The sequence below is a fragment of the Canis aureus genome, chromosome 8 (assembly GCF_053574225.1).
Source record: "Canis aureus isolate CA01 chromosome 8, VMU_Caureus_v.1.0, whole genome shotgun sequence".
In the NCBI taxonomy this organism is placed as follows: domain Eukaryota; kingdom Metazoa; phylum Chordata; class Mammalia; order Carnivora; family Canidae; genus Canis; species Canis aureus.
Window position 1 is genome coordinate 49,368,508 of NC_135618.1, and position 17,975 is coordinate 49,386,482.

The 17,975-nt window shown below is 41.0% G+C and overlaps 1 protein-coding gene across 5 annotated transcripts in view; it reads right to left on the minus strand.

Annotated features, from left to right (window-relative positions):
- Window positions 1-17,975, minus strand: part of PDXDC1 (pyridoxal dependent decarboxylase domain containing 1) — a 52,253-nt gene that overhangs the window by 10,437 nt on the left and 23,841 nt on the right. For all 5 annotated transcript variants that reach the window (XM_077906708.1, XM_077906706.1, XM_077906707.1 and 2 more), the window contains 8 exons: window positions 15,966-16,034; window positions 14,426-14,504; window positions 11,903-11,987; window positions 10,948-10,996; window positions 10,557-10,658; window positions 9,405-9,530; window positions 5,878-5,928; window positions 77-140 (listed from right to left, as the gene is read on the minus strand). In XM_077906708.1, the coding sequence (XP_077762834.1) occupies window positions 77-140; window positions 5,878-5,928; window positions 9,405-9,530; window positions 10,557-10,658; window positions 10,948-10,996; window positions 11,903-11,987; window positions 14,426-14,504; window positions 15,966-16,034 (625 nt within the window). The remainder of the gene's footprint in view (window positions 1-76; window positions 141-5,877; window positions 5,929-9,404; window positions 9,531-10,556; window positions 10,659-10,947; window positions 10,997-11,902; window positions 11,988-14,425; window positions 14,505-15,965; window positions 16,035-17,975) is intronic.

Here is a 17,975-nt window from a genome sequence, read left to right on the forward strand (position 1 = left end):
CTATCTATATAAGCTGAAATAAAACAGAAAGCTCTTGAACATAAATACAAAAATAACCCTTTTTAGAATCACCTACCTGAGCCTGGTAATTCCTGGAAAAACCTGAACACCACTACTGGAGAACTGAGCTCATCTTCCACCTGAAAAATCAATCTGATATTACCAAGTAACATTAAATCCCAACACCTGCAAAATAAAACAGTGAGTTTGAAAACAGTGAGTTTGAAAAACAGGCTAGAGATAGCATGTTTTCTTAATAAACACATAAAATTCAAAGGTTAATTTCAGTTGCTACAGAAACAACAATCAGGGGCTTAGTAAAATTCCTAGAAATAATTCTAAGCCAGTTCTGAGAATACATTGCTGAATTATAACATCTGACACTGGTAAGCTGAAATTAAAGCAGGAGAAAACTATAATAATAACAAACATAAGCCTGCCATTATAGATCAAAGGTGGCAAGGTACAAGTAGAACCAGAATCAGCATGGGGAGAGTTGAAGCTTTCAGGAATCCAGAAATCACACTAACTCTAACTCAAGCAGGACTGACTGTAACTTTTTTTTAAGATTTTATTTTTGAGAGAGAAAGAATGGGGCAGAGGGAGAGAGAGAATCCCAAGCAGGCTCCACGCCCAGCGCAGAGACCGACATGGGGCTCGATCCCACAACCCTGAGTTGAAATCAGATCATGACCTGAGCTGAAATCAAGTCAGATGCTCAACTGACTGAGCCACCCAGGCACCCCTGACTGCAACTTTTTATATTCACAGACAAAAGGGGGATAAGTACATTCTTCTCATTTTGAAAAACTCTCAGACCACGATGTAAATCCTGCTGGTAATGAAGATACAGTCTAGAGCTAAATCTACATATTTTCTAAGTCACTGAGGTGGTACTTCTAATCGGGACAGGTGTCAGATGACTATTAATGGATTTCATTAGACAAAAACATTCACCGCATTAAGATCACTTAATGATAAGATATCACTTAATATCACTGTTAAGATTAGCCAAATGAAGTTCAAGCTCACCACTGAGCAAACATACAGCTGGCCATCAACTCTACCACAGCACGAGGATACAAAGGGAAGGGCAATGCCTTTGACAGAATATGGCACACAGGGACAGTAGATCTTCAACAATTCTAGTCATAAGACCTATTTTCCAGGGCACCTGAGTGGCTCAGTCAGTTGGGCATCTGCTTTGGCTCTGGGCAAGATCTCAGGGTCCTGGGATCAAGCCCCACATGGGACTCCCTGCTCAGCAGGGAGCCTGCTCCTCCCTTTCCCTCTGCCCCTCCCTTTGCTTATATTCTCTCTCTCAAATAAATAAAATCTTTAAAAACAACAACAACAAAAACAAACCTATCTTCCAAGGCACTGCATGTGAGGTCTCCATGGCAGAAATGCTAATGTGCACAGCCAGGAAGTAGCTGGCCTTGGGGCTTCTCTACTAACCTCTCAAAGGACCACACGGATGTGGTTCAGGTCAAGCAAGATATGTATCAAATCTGCCAACTTACTGAGCTGATTCCTGTGCTCACCTGTCTATCATCTCCTTTGACCTTCATATTAACAAATCTATTAATATCTTTAAAGCTAGAGGGGCTTAATATCTGAAGAGAATGTAGTAAACCCAAGGAGACAGAAACAAAAGCAACAAACTTCTACACCCATTCCCCCATCCTCAGTTAGGATAAGGCAGGATGATGTGAATGCTGAGACTTCTATATTTAGTTTAATACAGTCTTTGGTTTCTTATTTCTTTGAGCTTGGTGGTCTCAAATGTCAGTGCATGAGAAATACTGTCCAGGGTTATGTAGACAGAATTCTGGTTCTAGCAACACAGCAGACTGAAACGCTAGATTAAATATCCTGATAACCAAAAAAAACCTGATAACTACTGCTAGGCTTACAAAAACAGTGACTCTAAAAAAAAAAAAAAAAAAGAAGAAGAGAAAGCAAAGAATACTGTCAGCTGAGCAGGGGCTGTTGGGAAGGGAGTAGGTAGGAGAACCTGGCTTTAACATCTAGAGTCTTCAAGCCCATGTGCAGATGGGGGGAAAGGGCATATAAAGCCAGGATCCTTTGAAGGATGCTCCTTTGAAAAGACAGAGAGAAAAAACTCTACCCACTGACCAGCAAGAGGGCCTACCTGAGGCTCTGTCTACCCAGGGAGAAAAAAATTCTCTCTTGAGAGATCAAAACATTAGGTGTGCACTGCACCAGGCTTGACGTCCCATGTGGCACAGGAGTCCTAAAGCTGTGGAACTGATGGACAGACGGACCTGAGCCAGTCATACAAGTATCTAGTTCATGATGACAAATTATGACACACACACACTCAGGGAGCAGGAGTCAGCAGACACAATCCAGGGGACGATCTGTGCTCCAAGAATTCAAATACTAAAGCAATAGAAATAGACCATAACAACCAGGCTTAAATAGAGAAATGAAGACCAAGAACCATTAAAAAAAAATAATAAGAAAAAGAAAAAAAGAAAAGAAAGATGACCAAAAAGGAGGCACCAACTTGAACAAGAACTAAAGAGAATTTGCTGGAAGGAAGAAGTTGTCACCAAAATAAAAACCCAGTGAATGGCTGACACGGGTGAGCGGCAGCTCAGGACCAAAGTAAGGCCTGGAGAAACTCATGCGGCAGCAGCCGAGAGGCAGACACGGGATGTGTCCAAGGGACAGATGGAACATGGAGCGACAAGGTTCACTACACTACCAACTCAAGGTCCAGAGGTAAGACTGGAGAAGGCGGTCATGTTTGAAAAAACAAACTTGACAGGATTAGGAAAAAAAAAAAAAAAAAAAAGAACCCCAGGTTAAAGAAGCACAAGTCTCAGGCAGGAGTCTTAGAAAATCTTCACTCAGACACACCATGGTCAAAGAAGCAGAACCCTAAGGGCAGAGACAATCTTAAAAGCCAGCTGAGATGTCAACCGCGCACAGGGGCATTCTGAGGTTTTCAGGGGTCAGGGGATGTATTAGATTTCCCCCTAAATGCTGAAGGTCAAGACGCAGCCCATGTGCCCAGCAAAGCCAGTCAAACAGCAGTCCATGATGCAGCTGCTGAGGAGACCAGCACCGAGCCGAGGACAAACAGCTGCCTAAGGCCTATGGGCACCCGGGAAGCACACCTGTGCTCCAGGACCAAGAGGCTTCTCCAGGGCTGGCTGTCTAGATGGGCAAGAAGACCCCAAGGAGCTTGGAGAAGGAGCTACGATGCTGTAGATACAGCTTGTCTTCCACAGGTTCAAGTCCTGGCTCTGCCACCTACTACGATGGGAGTCGGGACATGTAACCACAGCAAACAACAGAGGTGAAAGGAGCACTGCTCCACCACAGGGACGTCTCCTGAGGACTCAATGACTGGGGATCTATGGGAGCACCACAAAAATACTGTGGCAAGAGAAAAAGATATTTAATAGGGACCAGTATTTTATGATGCCTTACAGCCTTCACTTTGCTTTCTCATACATTATCTGATCTGCCCTTTGTAACAAGCCACTGAAGTGGGACAAATACTAACTTTTCCTATAAACTGACCAGGGATAGAAGGGCCCACTGGTTACACACAGGCCTTGCAGTATGAATCCCAGCTCCACCACGTCCTAGTTGTGTGGCCTGAGCATGTCACTGAACTGCTCTGTGCCTATTTCCTCACCAGGAAGGAGGGATAGCCATTGCAACCAACTCACAGATTAATTTATTTGCACTTAAATACCTACTGTAGGCTGAATACTAAGCACAGTAAGAAAAAAACAAATAAGACAAAAGTCCCTGCCTTTATAAAGCATTTACAAAGAAACAGACAAGGAACACACACATGGTCTCAGGTAGTAAGAACTGCAAAGAGGGACAACACCCAGGGGACAGAATGATGGATGGTGGCTGGGCTGGTTTACACAGAACAACGAGGAAAGGCCTCTCTGAAGACATGATACTTTTTTTTTTTTAAGATTTGAGAGAGAGAGAGAGAGAGACAGAGACAGAGAGACAGAGAACACGAGAGTGAGCACAAGCACAAGCAGGGGCAGTGCAGAGGGAGAGGGAGAAAGAATCTTCAAGCAGGCCCCGCACTGAATGCAGAGCCTGACCTAGGGCTCGATCCCAGGACCCTGAGATCATGACCCGAGTCAAAATCTTTTTTTTTTTTTAATTAACTTATGATAGTCACAGAGAGAGAGAGAGAGAGAGAGGGGCAGAGACACAGGCAGAGGGAGAAGCAGGCTCCACGCACCGGGAGCCCGGGACGTGGGATTCGAACCCGGGTCTCCAGGATCGCGCCCTGGGCCAAAGGCAGGCGCCACACCAATGCGCCACCCAGGGTTCCCCCGAGTCAAAATCTAAAGTTAGATGCTCAGCTGACTGAGCCACACAGGTGCCCCTGAAGACGTGATATTTGAACTAAGATCTAAAGGATAAGAAACCAGTCATGAAAAGAACTAAAAGGAACAGTGTTTCTAGCTAAAGGGAAGAGCAAACACAAAGAAGACTATGGTGAGGGGTAATGAAAGACCGCACATGCTCAGTACTGTGCATGGCATGCAGCACGCATCCCATACACAGCAGCCGTGATGATGACAGTTACCGAAGCCACAGTGCTTCACGGTGTTTGCCATTATTGCACATCTACTGAGAAAAGCATCCACTGGAGGGAGAGATGGAACAGGGTTCCATGGCCTTACAAAGGCAATCTAAACCCACTAGCACCAGCAGAGTCTCTCAGCTTGGGGGAGGAGGAGGGACAGGGAGAGAGGACATGAGGAGCCCAGTGGGCTCAGCGAGGGAGAGACAGAAAGTCCACTGGCCTAGCGCTGCCTGATTCCTGCCATCTTGCTCATGCTAGTCCATAGTTTGGGCTTCTCTGTTTACTAAAGGATCCAACCAACATACCTTCACTGACAACTGAGCTCACAGGCTTAGGCAGTTAAGAGAATGACTCAATGTCACAGGGCCTCAGTGGTATGGCTGAAATTAGAACCCAAGTCTCCTGACTTACATTCATCCCACTGCTTCTCCAATGGGCCACTCTCCTCTTCCAAGCTAGAACTTGGGTCATCTCAGGTCAACTGAAAAGGCTCCAAGCTCCTACTCTGACGGCAATGCAGAGCAGCCCCCCTCTCAGGCACTGAAAGCAAACCGTGTACTAAAATGGATATCATCTCTATTATCTTGAACCCCAAATTAATTCAAATATTAGTTTTACACTTAACTGTGTCCTGCAGAACTGTCAAAGAAGCACTGATTCTGTTTAAATTAGAATCTGACCTTTATTTTCTGAAATTCTAAAATCCTATGAAGCAAAACATGAAAACATTCAAATCCGAACTGATACTTGATTATCAGCCCTAAATCCTCATCTCCTTGTCTAGTAACCACCCCTAGGCGGCAATCTCGATAGAGTTTGGCATCTTTTAGGGAGATACCAGGAGACCAGAGTAAGGCCACACGCCTATCTCTTCCTTACTCCCTGCTTTGTGCAAATGAAAACTGGTGTCAGAAGGATTCAGAAAAAGTAGTCCGAAACACTGTGAGAGACAAAAATGACTTTTCACATCAGTAAGATGGGTGTTTTAAAATCACTGGGCAGGTGAAGACAATAGTGTTTGTTAGATCTTTGTGCATTTCTATATTTAAACAGAATAAAACTACAAATGATTATATGAAAAGCACCACAGGGGTTCAGCATATGGTACAAATTGCTAGGGCTTCATGCTTTCTGTAGTTAGGTCATCAGGATGCGCATGATTCTCTTCCAAAAAGAGCTGTCACAATTATACTGAGATGCATCAAATCTGGAGAAGATCATTCTAACTTGAACTTAAGCTATTTACTAAAAACAGATCAAAACATATACCGTACCAAGATTTTGATGTGGTTCACTTTTTTCAAACTTTCTTGTAACCTCTGACTCTGCAAAACACAAAGAGCAGCAATTATTATATTTTCAATTAAATTCTATACTTAATAATTACTGATTTTAATTTCATTAGATCAGGGCAACATATTAAGAAATGGTTTTCAGGAGTGTCTTTGCAGGCCTGCACACAAGGACCTCAGCAGGCACATAATGCCATCTGTCACTTGGCGGCTCCTGAGTTAGGCCTCCCAATTCTTGCTTTACAACAACTGCAAACATTCCCAATCTTTCAGTTGCAAGTTACATGTGGCGCTTCCAGAAAAGCTTTTTCTAATAAGACATACATAAATTTGTCGTATTTGCAAAATCAGTCATCCATTCTTTCAAAAACCACTCAGTACCTGGCAACAAATGCAAAAACAAACCAGTGGGCCCACATCAAACTAAACAGCTTCTGCACAGCAAAGGAAGCCACCATCAAAATGAAAAGGCAGCCTACCGAATGGGAGGAAGTATTTGCAAATAATTTATCTGATAAGGAGTTAATGTCCAAGATATATACAACTCCTACAACTCAAGAGCAAAAAACCCCCAACATCTGATTAAACAATAGGAAGATCTGAATAGAGATTTTTCCAAAGAAGATCTGCAGATGGCCAAGAGGTACATAAAAGGTGCTCAGTATCACCCATCCTCAGGGAAATGCAAATCAACACCTCAATGAAGTAATGCGCTAAACCTGTCAGAATGGCTAGTATCAAAAAGAAAAGAAATAACAAATGTTGGCAAGAATGTGGAGAAAAGGGAACCCCAGGGCACTACTGGTTAAGAATGTAAACTGGCATAGCCCTTATGGAAAATAGTATAGAGTTTCCTCAAAAATTTAAAAATAGAACTACCATATGATTCAGCAATTCCACTTCTGGGTATTTATCCAAAGAAAGCAAAAATACCAATTTGAAAAGATATCTGCACCCCCATGTTCACTGCAGCATTATTTACAATAGCCAAGATATAGAAACAACCTGAATGTCCAGCAATGGATGGATGAATAAGGAAATATGGTATATAATGTACATACACAGTGAAGTGTCATTCACCATAAAAAAGAATGAAATCTTGCAATTTGTGACAACATGAATGGACCTTCAGGATATTATGCTAAGTGAAATAATTTAGAAAGAGAAAAACAAATAGCATACGATCTCACTTATATGTGGAATCTAAACAAAACAAAAAACCCCACAAACTTATCAATATAGAGAAGAGACTGGTGATTGCAAGAGGCAGGGGGTGGAAGGTGGCAGAAATGGGCAAAGGTGGTTTAAGGATACAAATTTCCAGTTGTAAAATAAGTCAGTCACAGGGATGTCATGTCAGCATGGTGACTATAGTTCCTAACACTATACTGCATATTTGAAAATTGTTAGAATTCTTAAAAGTCTTCATCACAAGAAAAAATAATTCTGTAACAATGTATGGTGACACGTGTTACTTAGACTTGTATCTGTGGTGATTGTTTCCCAATACACACAAATATTGACTCATTATGTGGTATACCTGAAACTAATACAATGTTATATGTCAATTATAGCTCAAAAACCCTCCCAAAGTAACAAGTAAACAGTAGGAAGATCTGAATATTCCTACCGAGTGCCGATGTGCACAAGGCGCAAAACTTAATACTGGGGAAGGAAGAGGAAAGACACAGGAGGAAGAGCTGTTCAGACACAGGGTCTGGAATAAGCACCCCTGAGTTCAGAATCTCACCTGCAGGATGAGTAAGTCCATCTGCCACTTACTAGCTATGAGCGTGGACACTATTCAGCCTCTCTGTACTCCAAGTCCCTAATGATAAAATGGGGAAACAGGGCTGTTGTGTCAGATGCATGGAAACGGTCGCCAGAACACGGTGTGCATCATATGTGTGATGACTTTCACCCTCATCATCCTATTATTATCTCCATCCCAGGTCTTTCATCACTGATGTGGGGATAAAACAGCATCTACTTCATGCAATTGGGGCTCACGCATTCTGCATTTACTGAATGGAAATGTGGAAAACCCTCATGAAAACTATTTGTTAGTACGCTGTATACCTGTGGACTTCATATTCTAGGGAAGGTCAAATGAGACTGGGTGGTCAGTGCACTGCATAGGGCTTCGCACAGAATAAATGCCCACTAACTGCTTCCCAGGAAGACGAGGATGATGATGATGACGATAATGATGAGAGGAAGCAACGGAGGAAGATACAGATTTCTGCCCCCACGGATGCACTAAAACCACATGTGCTACATTTCCCTGCAGGTTCACATGCGCTCGGAACAGCAGGGAGTCAGCGACAGGCTATGAGAAGTCCTATGACCAGCTACAGCATTTGCCTGCAGGCAGACAGAGCTGCAGTGACCTCAAGGGCTTGGTAGCTAACGTCTCATTATTTTCCTGTGCTCCATAAGCTAGAGGGAATTGAAGAGCCCTCCCCTGATCCCCAGACCTTCCCTGAAGTGACTAAGTTACCAAAGCAATAAAGGTCTCTCCTTCTGAGCAACCAAATCTCAAGACTTGAGTGGAGAGCCTGGTGAGACAATTTTTTCAAAAAATGTGCTTTTGTAAAAATAATGAACATAAATCTTAAAGTTATCTCATGTAAAAATCAAACTGCTTCATTTACAGTATCTCTGTTGCATCAGAAACTAGGGTTAGAATGAACTATCCTGACATCAGGAACCCAAAGACAGCTGCTATGGTGATACAAAGATAGTAAATTTCCCTAAACATGACACTTGAGAAGTGCTGATTCCACAGAATACATTTAAAACATAGATTTTTAAATCCATCTACATGTGATCAGGCGCTACTGTAAAAGCCTCACACATATGAGCTCATTAAGTCCACCTAACAATCTCTTATTACCTCACCCCTGTCTCCCACGTAAGCAAACAGACTTAGGTGACGTCCAGCTTTCAGACTCAGCTCTCACACTGCATTAATGTGACTTTTTTTGCTTTCTAAACTATGGCATAATTATGCATTTTCATAATCAGAACACCTCATACAGAAGGAGAATTACAGAACTGTCCCTAGAGCCTTGCCACTTGGGAGGCCAAGCCAGCTGGTATTAAAAATATGCAGCCCATGGATTCACCAACCCCTAGTGGCCCTATTTCCTTCCCTCTCAAAAGACAGCCAGTCAAGTGCCACATTTACCCTCCCCCACCCCCCACCCAACACTCCTCTTTTGTTTCTTCCTCCACTCCTTGGCTCTCATCCTGTGACTTCTTTTCTCATCCTATGATGACACGGGCATTCATCTTATCTGATTTTGTGTGGATACAAATGCTGGGACACCGCAGCAGTCCCTCCCAGAGCTTTGGACAGGAAGCATATGCCTGCAGTCTGCTGCTCATGAGATGCCAAATCCAGCCAACAAAGTAATGGAGAGCGGGTGAGGCAATGGGGCAGTTTTCAGTCACTGCTCTTGCCACGGGGTACTGGTGGCTCAGCTGAACTTGAGACTTCTACTCACCAGTTGGCATGCATGCTTAATCCTCTCCACAATCCCATCAAGCCCCAAGTACTGTAAAGACAACCACAGCGGTAGGGCACGGAGCTTGTCTGCTGGCTTGTTTGATGTAAGACCGGCAACTAAAGTCTAAAAAAAGCGAATATGGTTTTAGTGATCAAAGCCAACGAAGACACAAGCAGAATTACCTAGTTTCCTCTGCATTTATTAGTACATGTTAGATGCTATGCTAGGCATTTGGTTTGTCTTATTCATCCGATCAGCTACAGTTTCATGAGGGCAGTATTCTAGGCAACCTGGATCAGAGAACTTGCTTTCAAGGGTGCATGGCTCAGGTGCGGCAAAGCCAGGATGAGAATCCAGAGGGGTCACGTCCCACAGCCAGATCTCTCAGGCACTCAAGAGGTAGTCCTATCCAAGGCTGAGTGTCCTCAAACACCTGGCCATTATCAACTGAGCAAGACATGAACTGTCTTATTAGTAAGAATCAGTGAAGCTTATTTCGCATATGCCTATCACTAACTGATCCACTACTAGCAAGAACCACTTCTTTTTTTTTTTTTTAAGATCTTTTTTCTTTTTTTTTTAATTTATTTTTTATTGGTGTTCAATTTACCAACATATAGAATAACCCCCAGTGCCCATTCACTCCCACCCCCTGCCCTCCTCCCCTTCTACCACCCCTAGTTCGTTTCCCAGAGTTTGCAGTCTTTACAGAACCACTTCTTAAAAAAAAGAATTACAACCTTGTAGACAACAGGAATTAGGAACTTTACTCTTAATGTCACTTTTGGGAACCTATTCTAAGGAAGTAATTCGAAATACAAAAAGATGCTCTTTACTTTAGTAACAAAAAATTGAAAACATCTTAAAAGTTGACAAAGAGAATGATTAAATTGTGGTATTTAAGTGATTGAATATTACAGAGTCATAAAATGCCATAAAAAGTTCTTCGTACACATGGGGGCCTATGGGGAGGATAAATAGAAAAAAAATGCACACAGTACTGTTTCATTTATGCTAGAAACATTCTTTTGATTAAAAAAATCTCAGGTGGCATTAAGAAAATTTTTCACTTTTTCCATACTTTGCTCCTAGACTCAATAATGATTATTAGCACCACATCCTAGTCCCCCCCAGTGAGAGTGAGCTTACCAAGGCAGGATCGTCGTGTTTATAAAGGGTGACTGCAGGGACAGCCGGCAAACCCAGCCATGGACCTGGAGTCAATGTCATGCTGTCACATTTGGTTGCAGCCTACCAAAGAGAAAACAACTTTTTGTTATAGACTATCAGAACACACTAAACCACATACTCTTCCATTCATAAAAAGCATGAAAAGTCATCAGGGATTAAGAGATTTTTTTTTTTTAAAGTAAGCTCCATGTCCAACATGGAGCTCAGTACAGGGCTTGAACCCACAACCTTGAGATCAAGACTGGACTGAAAATCAAGAGCTGGACTGACAGAGCCACCAGGTGCTCCAGGATTAAGTGATTTTAAATTCCTTCTTAAAATCACAATATTTAGTAAATCAATCACATACCAGCACTGATGAGGAGACATAACCTAAAGCCAAGGTTGCCAGATTCACACTGGAAAAAAAAAACAAATTATTTATTGCTGCTTATTAAGTTTATATTAAAAACAAACAAACAAAAAAACCAAAAATGGCTGTGTTGTTTTATGCTGACATTTCAATGTCATTCAGCTGGGTTAAAAGCATTTATAACAGAAAATGAGGTATATGCAAATTTCAGCAAAACCTTGAAAATGTGCTTTAATCCAAAGTGTTTTAGGGGATGTCACCTACTTACATAGTGTAATGGGTATCTCATTTTTTATCTTTCATACCTATTATTTTCCAGTCATCACTCTCTTCCCAAAGGGATAAAATAAGAACCCAGCTCATATGGTGGGCTGGGTATGGATTCCCATAGCTGCCCTGTATCCTCCCCTAAGATCTTCTGGGAAACCACCCCAATCTCCTCCATCAGACCACAGCTTTGGGTGGAGGAGACACCACCACCTGCTCCAGGGGTGCACAAATAACCTCAACTACCAAAGTGTTAGACTTCCCTGGCCACAGTGATGGGTTTAGTAGGAGACTTTTGCTGGGACTTCTGACCCTCAGGACACAAGCTGGAAAACAAGTTGGAGCCACTGCAACTAGTTTGTACCAAAACAGAAAAATCTATCTATAGATGGAGGCAACATAAAGGAAATGAGGCCAAGTGACTGGGGGAGAGGGTGGAGGGGAGAGGAAGATGCTGAGCCCCGGCTGACACTATGCCTAAATATAATCCTAACACCATTTTTTTTAGTGTGAGCCAATAAAATCTCTTCTCACCCAGACTACTTTGAGTTATTTTGTTACCTTTACTATGCAACCGAAAGAGCCCTTAGTGATAAACGTTACAACAAAATAAGAACCGGGATGCCCACTCTTCATGAACACTGCCTGCAGGCCTACCACCGAGCCAATCTTGCCCTCTACTCACCCCTCCACGTGAAGCCATATGCCGTACTGCTCACAGAGTTCTTTCAAACGCCCAATCTTATCTGTGTGCCCTACTGCTGCAGTTCCTAGGGTGAAACACACAAAAAAGGATACTAAATACTTTGAGTCTTTACAGCATGATAAAAGCTTTTAACTACATTATCTCTAAGCAGGAAGTAACATTCTATGTCTCATTGAGATTTTCTCTGTGAACTGGCTTAAAATCAACTTGTAAAAGTTGATTCAAGTTCTGAAGTGTGCATATTCTTTTTATGTAACTATAGAAGCAAGCTTGTTAATACTGTTACTTAAAACCTCTAGATGCTTTTTTTTTTCTTTAGCTACTTGATGTTCTTTCAGGAGAAGTATATTCAAGTCTCTCACCAAGACTGTGGGTTTGTGAATTCATATTTGTATTCTATCAATTTTTCCTTTGGCTTTCCTTTATATATCTCAGTTACATTTGTCAGCATTCTTAACTATTGTGTCTTATGGAGTACATGAATTATAATTAGTGTGTAGTCTACTGTATCTCACACTAACATGGCTGTCACTACTTACCCAAGATACTCTTTTCCATGCTGCTTTTTGTCCCTTTCTGGGTTATTTTTATTTAGGTGTGTCCATTATAAATGTACATTGATAAATTTGTGGGGTTTTTTTTTTAGCCCCACATATATGAGAGGTTCTTTGTTTTCAATCCAGATTATGCATTCTAAAGTTAAACATACTGAATGCTTTAACCCGTCTCCTTAATAAATCTGTTTACACTACAGGTTGGGTAGGCGGGTCCCTCTTCATACAGCATGAGTGAAACTGGACTTGCACATTCTCCCGACCGTCCTAACCTTCGCATTAACAGAATCCCACCTAACAAGGCTGCAAACCCCCACCAACCACCTCAACAAACACAACTAATGCAAGTGGTTCTTTTGCACAGTTTAGGTCTATAAACCCTCTATCACTGATTTTTGTATACAGAGGTATGGGTTAAGATTCATTTTTTTTCCCACGTGGATATCCGCTTTCAAGGCCACTGGTGGAAAAGACCCACCCTTTTTCCCTTGAAATACCTTGGCATCATTGTAACAAGTCAAATGACCATATACATGTGAGTCTATTTCTAAACTCTATTCTTTGCAATTAATCCCACACTGTCCTGATTTCTGTAGCTTTATATTAAAGCTAAAAACCAGATAAGCCTAAGTCCTTTTTATTTTTTTAAAGATTTTATTTATTCATTCATGAGAGATGCAGAGAGAGAAGCAGAGACACAACACAGGCAGAGGGAGAAGCAAGCTCCATGCAGGACTCCAATGCGGGACTCGACCCCAGGACCCTGGGATCACACCCTGAGCCAAAGGCAGGTGCTCAACCACTGAGCCACCCAGGCGTCCCAAACTTAAGTCTTTGAATTCTGTTCTTTTTCAAAATTATTTTGGTTATCTTCACAGCCTCTATATTTCCATATACAATTCAGAATCAGCTTATCAACTTCTGTAAGAAATTGTAGCCTGCTGAAATCATAATAGGGACTGATCTGTAGAATCTGTAATTTGGGGAAATTAGACTTTGTAATATTGAGTCTTCCAACAGGTGTATATGACCTATCACTCCATTTATTTGGGTGGGTCTTCTTGAATATCTCTCAGCAACATTTTGTAGTTTTCAGTGTACAGATCTGGCATATATTTTTGTTAAATTTATCCATAAAGTTTTTATTTTTTGATGCTATTATGAATGGCATTTTTAATTCAATTTCAATGGTTCATTGCTGATATACAGAAATCCTACAACCTTGATCAGTCTACTTAATAGTTCCAATGGCTTCTCTGTAGTTTCCTTAGGATTTTCTATTTACATAGTCATGCCATCTGCAAGTCAAGATAGTTTATTCTAATATGTGTGTCACTTCATTATTTTTCTTGCCTTATGCACTGTCTATAATTTCAAGTACAATGCTGAATATGAGGTGGAAAGCACAGCAGAAAGTGGTAGAGGAACTGTTATATACAAGGTGGACATTTTAAGTGTTACATTTTAATTTTTTAATAGATTTTATTTATTTGACAGAAAGGGACCAGGAGAGTGCACAAGCAGGGGAAAGAGCAAGGGAGAGGGGAGAAGCAGGCTCTTTAATCAACAGGGAGCCAGGAGACACAGGGCTTGACCCTAGAATCACGACCCGAGCCAAAGGCAGATAGATGCTTAACTGAATGAGCCACCCAAGTGCCACTAAGTGTGACATTTTAAAATTCAATTTAGAAAGGAAGCACACAAGAGAAGGAAGTACTTACAACTTAAATGAAGAAGTATACAAACCAACAAAGTAACTCCCTAAACAAACCAATAATTAAAAGGGAATCTAAGGAGGCAAATGTAGTATTGTAATCCTCACCACGATGCTAATACAAACTACCTTAAACATGTGGCACATAAACATTTCTTTAGACTCTATTTTTGGGTTAGTACCCAGTCATTCTCTCATATGTCTAAAATGGGAGATTCAGTTCGTAGTACCTACCAGCATTTGCTACAAGCAAAAGGGGCAGTTTTCCTCGTTCTATATCATCTTTAATCAGTTTCTCCAGGAAAGCAACATCCTAGATGAAAAGGCAAACCACAAAAACATGAAGCAACTAGGATAAAAGTTGTTATACAATAAAAAATTCTAATAAATAAATAAATAAATAAATAAATAAATAATTCTAATTTTCAAAAGAAGCAGATGGTTCTGAATCACACAAATCAATTCTTACTCTTTTATTCTTTAAGTAGGTTCCACACCCTGCTGGAGTCCAACATGGGGCTTGAATGCATGACCCTAAGATTAAGCCTCGAGTTGAGATCAAAAGTCAGATACTTAACCAGCTGAACCATCCAGATATTCAAGTCTCATTTTTCTATTTTCTCTAATCATAGAAACAAAAATTAAAGTTTCCCTTGAAGATTAACTACAAAAATTAGTTAAATGAGATCAAAGTTAAAAACTGCACAAAGGATGAGTATTTCTATAATTTTAAACATGTTTAAAGAAAATAGTCTCTTAATCCCCCAAAATAGCTAAAAATATATCTCTAATATTACTCATTGATGTATCTGAACCAGAAGAGCAAACGACCTTGGAAAAAGAAACACAGAACCCTAAACCTATTCCCTTTTTTCTGGCTTCAGCTAGAAAGGCTTAACACTTGAATGTTTAAAAATAAGCAGAAGAGGAGAAGGGAGGGAAAAATAAAACAAGATGAAATCAGAGGGAGACAAATCATAAGAGACTCTGAATCACAGGAAACAAACTGAGGGTTGCTGGAGGGGAGGGAGGTGGGGGGATGGTAACTGGGGGATGGACATTAAGAAGGGCATGGGATATAATGAGCACTGGGTATTATATAAGACTGATGAATCACTGAACTTTACCTCTGAAACTAATACTACATTATATGTATATGTTAACAAGCTGAATTTAAATTTTAAAAACTTAAAAATTAAAAAAAAAAGGAGAACCCAATTTTTTTTAAAGACTTTATTTATTCATGAGAGACACAGAGAGAGAGGCAGAGACGCAGACAGAAGTAGAAGCAGGCTTCTTGTGGGGAGCCTGATGTGGGACTTGATCCCAGGACCCCAGGATCATGACCTGAGCTGAAGGCAGACGCTCAACCACTGAGCCACCCAAGCATCCCAGAGAATCCAATTTTGATCCCACATTACAATAAAGAACCCCATTTTCAAAATCTGCCATTCACAAATCCAGACAACAATGATAACCTTTCTAAGGATGAGCTTAAGAAGAAGTTTCTGGTGCTTAACTGGATTCCCATGTTTCTACTTAAAGCAGGTGATATAGTAATGACAAGACTGCTTAAGAGGCAAGTGCTCCTGACCTATATGCCAGCCAACCTTCATGGACATGCAAACCCGGAAACACGTATTATGCAATAAATACAAGCAATAAATGAAAAAGCTAAAATTACCTGGAGGCCAGCAAACAGAACTTCATTTGAAAGGAAGATAGTTTCAAAACACAATTCTGTATTATTTTACAAACCAAAAAGAGAACTCACCATCTGATGCTGGGATCCAAACATAGTGTTACACGGCACACGACACAAACATGGGAAGGGCAACCCAAGCTGCAAGAGGAAACATACAATTTCGTAAGAAAGAGCTTTGTCACCATTCACTTATGCCCCTAAAAGACTGTGGCTCTGAGAAAAGTCACAATTACTCTTTTTAAACAATTCTTCTCCTTATGAACTCTTAATACTATAAACAGATGCTATAGTACATCTAGAAAGTCAAGTTTAAAAGAAAGGTCAATTTCCACAAGCTGAGATTCTAATTTTTTTATTTGAGAGAGTGCACGTGCATGGGAGAGCACAGGCAGGGGATGGACGGAGGGAGAGGGAGAAGCAGGCTCCCAGCTGGGCAGGGAGCCCTATATGGGACTCAATCCCAGGACCCTGGGATGACCTGAGCTACAGGCAGATGCTTAACCAACTGAGCCATCCAGGTTCCCCCTAGGAGCTGAGATTCTTTTTTTTTTTTTTTTTTAAGATTTTATTTATTTATGAGAGAGAAAGAGAGAGAGAGAGAGAGGCAGAGACACAGGCAGAGGGAGAAGCAGGCTCCACGCAGGGAGCCCGACATGGGACTTGATCCTGGGACCCCAGGATCACGCCCCGGGCTAAAGGCGGTGCTAAACCGCTGAGCCATCTGGACTGCCTAGAGCTGAGATTCTTAAGAAAATACAGACAATATAATATTCTCTGTGTTAATGAAATGAATAATTATCAATTTATGCTCTGAATGAGTAACTATCTTTTTTATACTCTAGAATATACCAAAAAACAAAAACACGTTTCCAAACCAAGAAACAATCAAGCTCTAAGCATTTTGGGAGATAATTTAGGATCCTTCCTCCAAGCATTAGTGATAAATAACACAGCAAAAGGCATTCAAAGAAGAGTATCTCATTTATGGATCCACCCACTCCTAAAAAGGAATAAATATGGATTAGCAGATGTACATTTCTTAAAGAAATGAAGTCAGTGTTATGAATGAAGAGAGTAATCATCAAATAAATTCTATATTCTTTATTTTTAGCTTCCAAATCCTTGAAGAATTTATAGTTTTGGAAACTTTTAAACAGTTACAGCATATTGTTCTGTGTAACTAAGACTTGGTAGCACCATTTTGAGACCAAAAACTTAATGAGCACTGTATGCACACTTTATTTCCCTTGAAGGATTTTCTTTTTAAATTATGAAATAAAACCCAAGACACACAATAAAAAATACAGAAGATAAAGGTGAAAATGCCCTACCATCCCATACACCATCACTCCACCACTCTTAGCAGGTTAGTATAAAACCTTCTAAATATTTTCTAAGTATTTATATAAATTTTTTTTTAGGTATGAAAAACATACACATATGCACTTTCTTTTTTAAAAGTAAGCTCTGCGCCCAATGTGGGGCCTTAAACTCATGGCTCCAAGATCAAGAGCTGCGTGCTCCTCTGACTGAGCCAGTCAGGCGCCCTACACAAATAAACATTTTCAAAAACATGAATATGACCATCTTATATATACTATCCTGCCATCTGCCTTTCTCACTTAACAAAATACCCTCATACAGTAAAAGCTCTACACCCAGGGTGAGGCCGGCACTCAGGACTCGAGATCAAGAGTTGCATACTCTTGCGACTGAGCCAGCCAGGCACACCCCCACCCCCACACATCTTTTAAAGATTGGACTCTTGCCTCAAGACAGCTATACGTCCGTAAGAACCTGGCTTACAGTAGGTACTTAATAAGTAACTTGTTCCAGCTTTCTGTAAGTATATTATAAATCTCATTCTGTACACACTCAAAAAGAGGGCATAAGGGGAACTGTGTGGCTCAATCGGTTATGCGTCTGACTCCTGGTTTCGGCTCAGGTCATAATCTCAGGGTCCTGAAATTGAGACCCGTGTCAGATTCTGCAGTCTGCTAGTCTCTCCTCGTCTCATAACTAAATAAAATCTTAAAAAAAAAAAAGACATAATTTCTTGTCATCAGTGATCATAGCTCA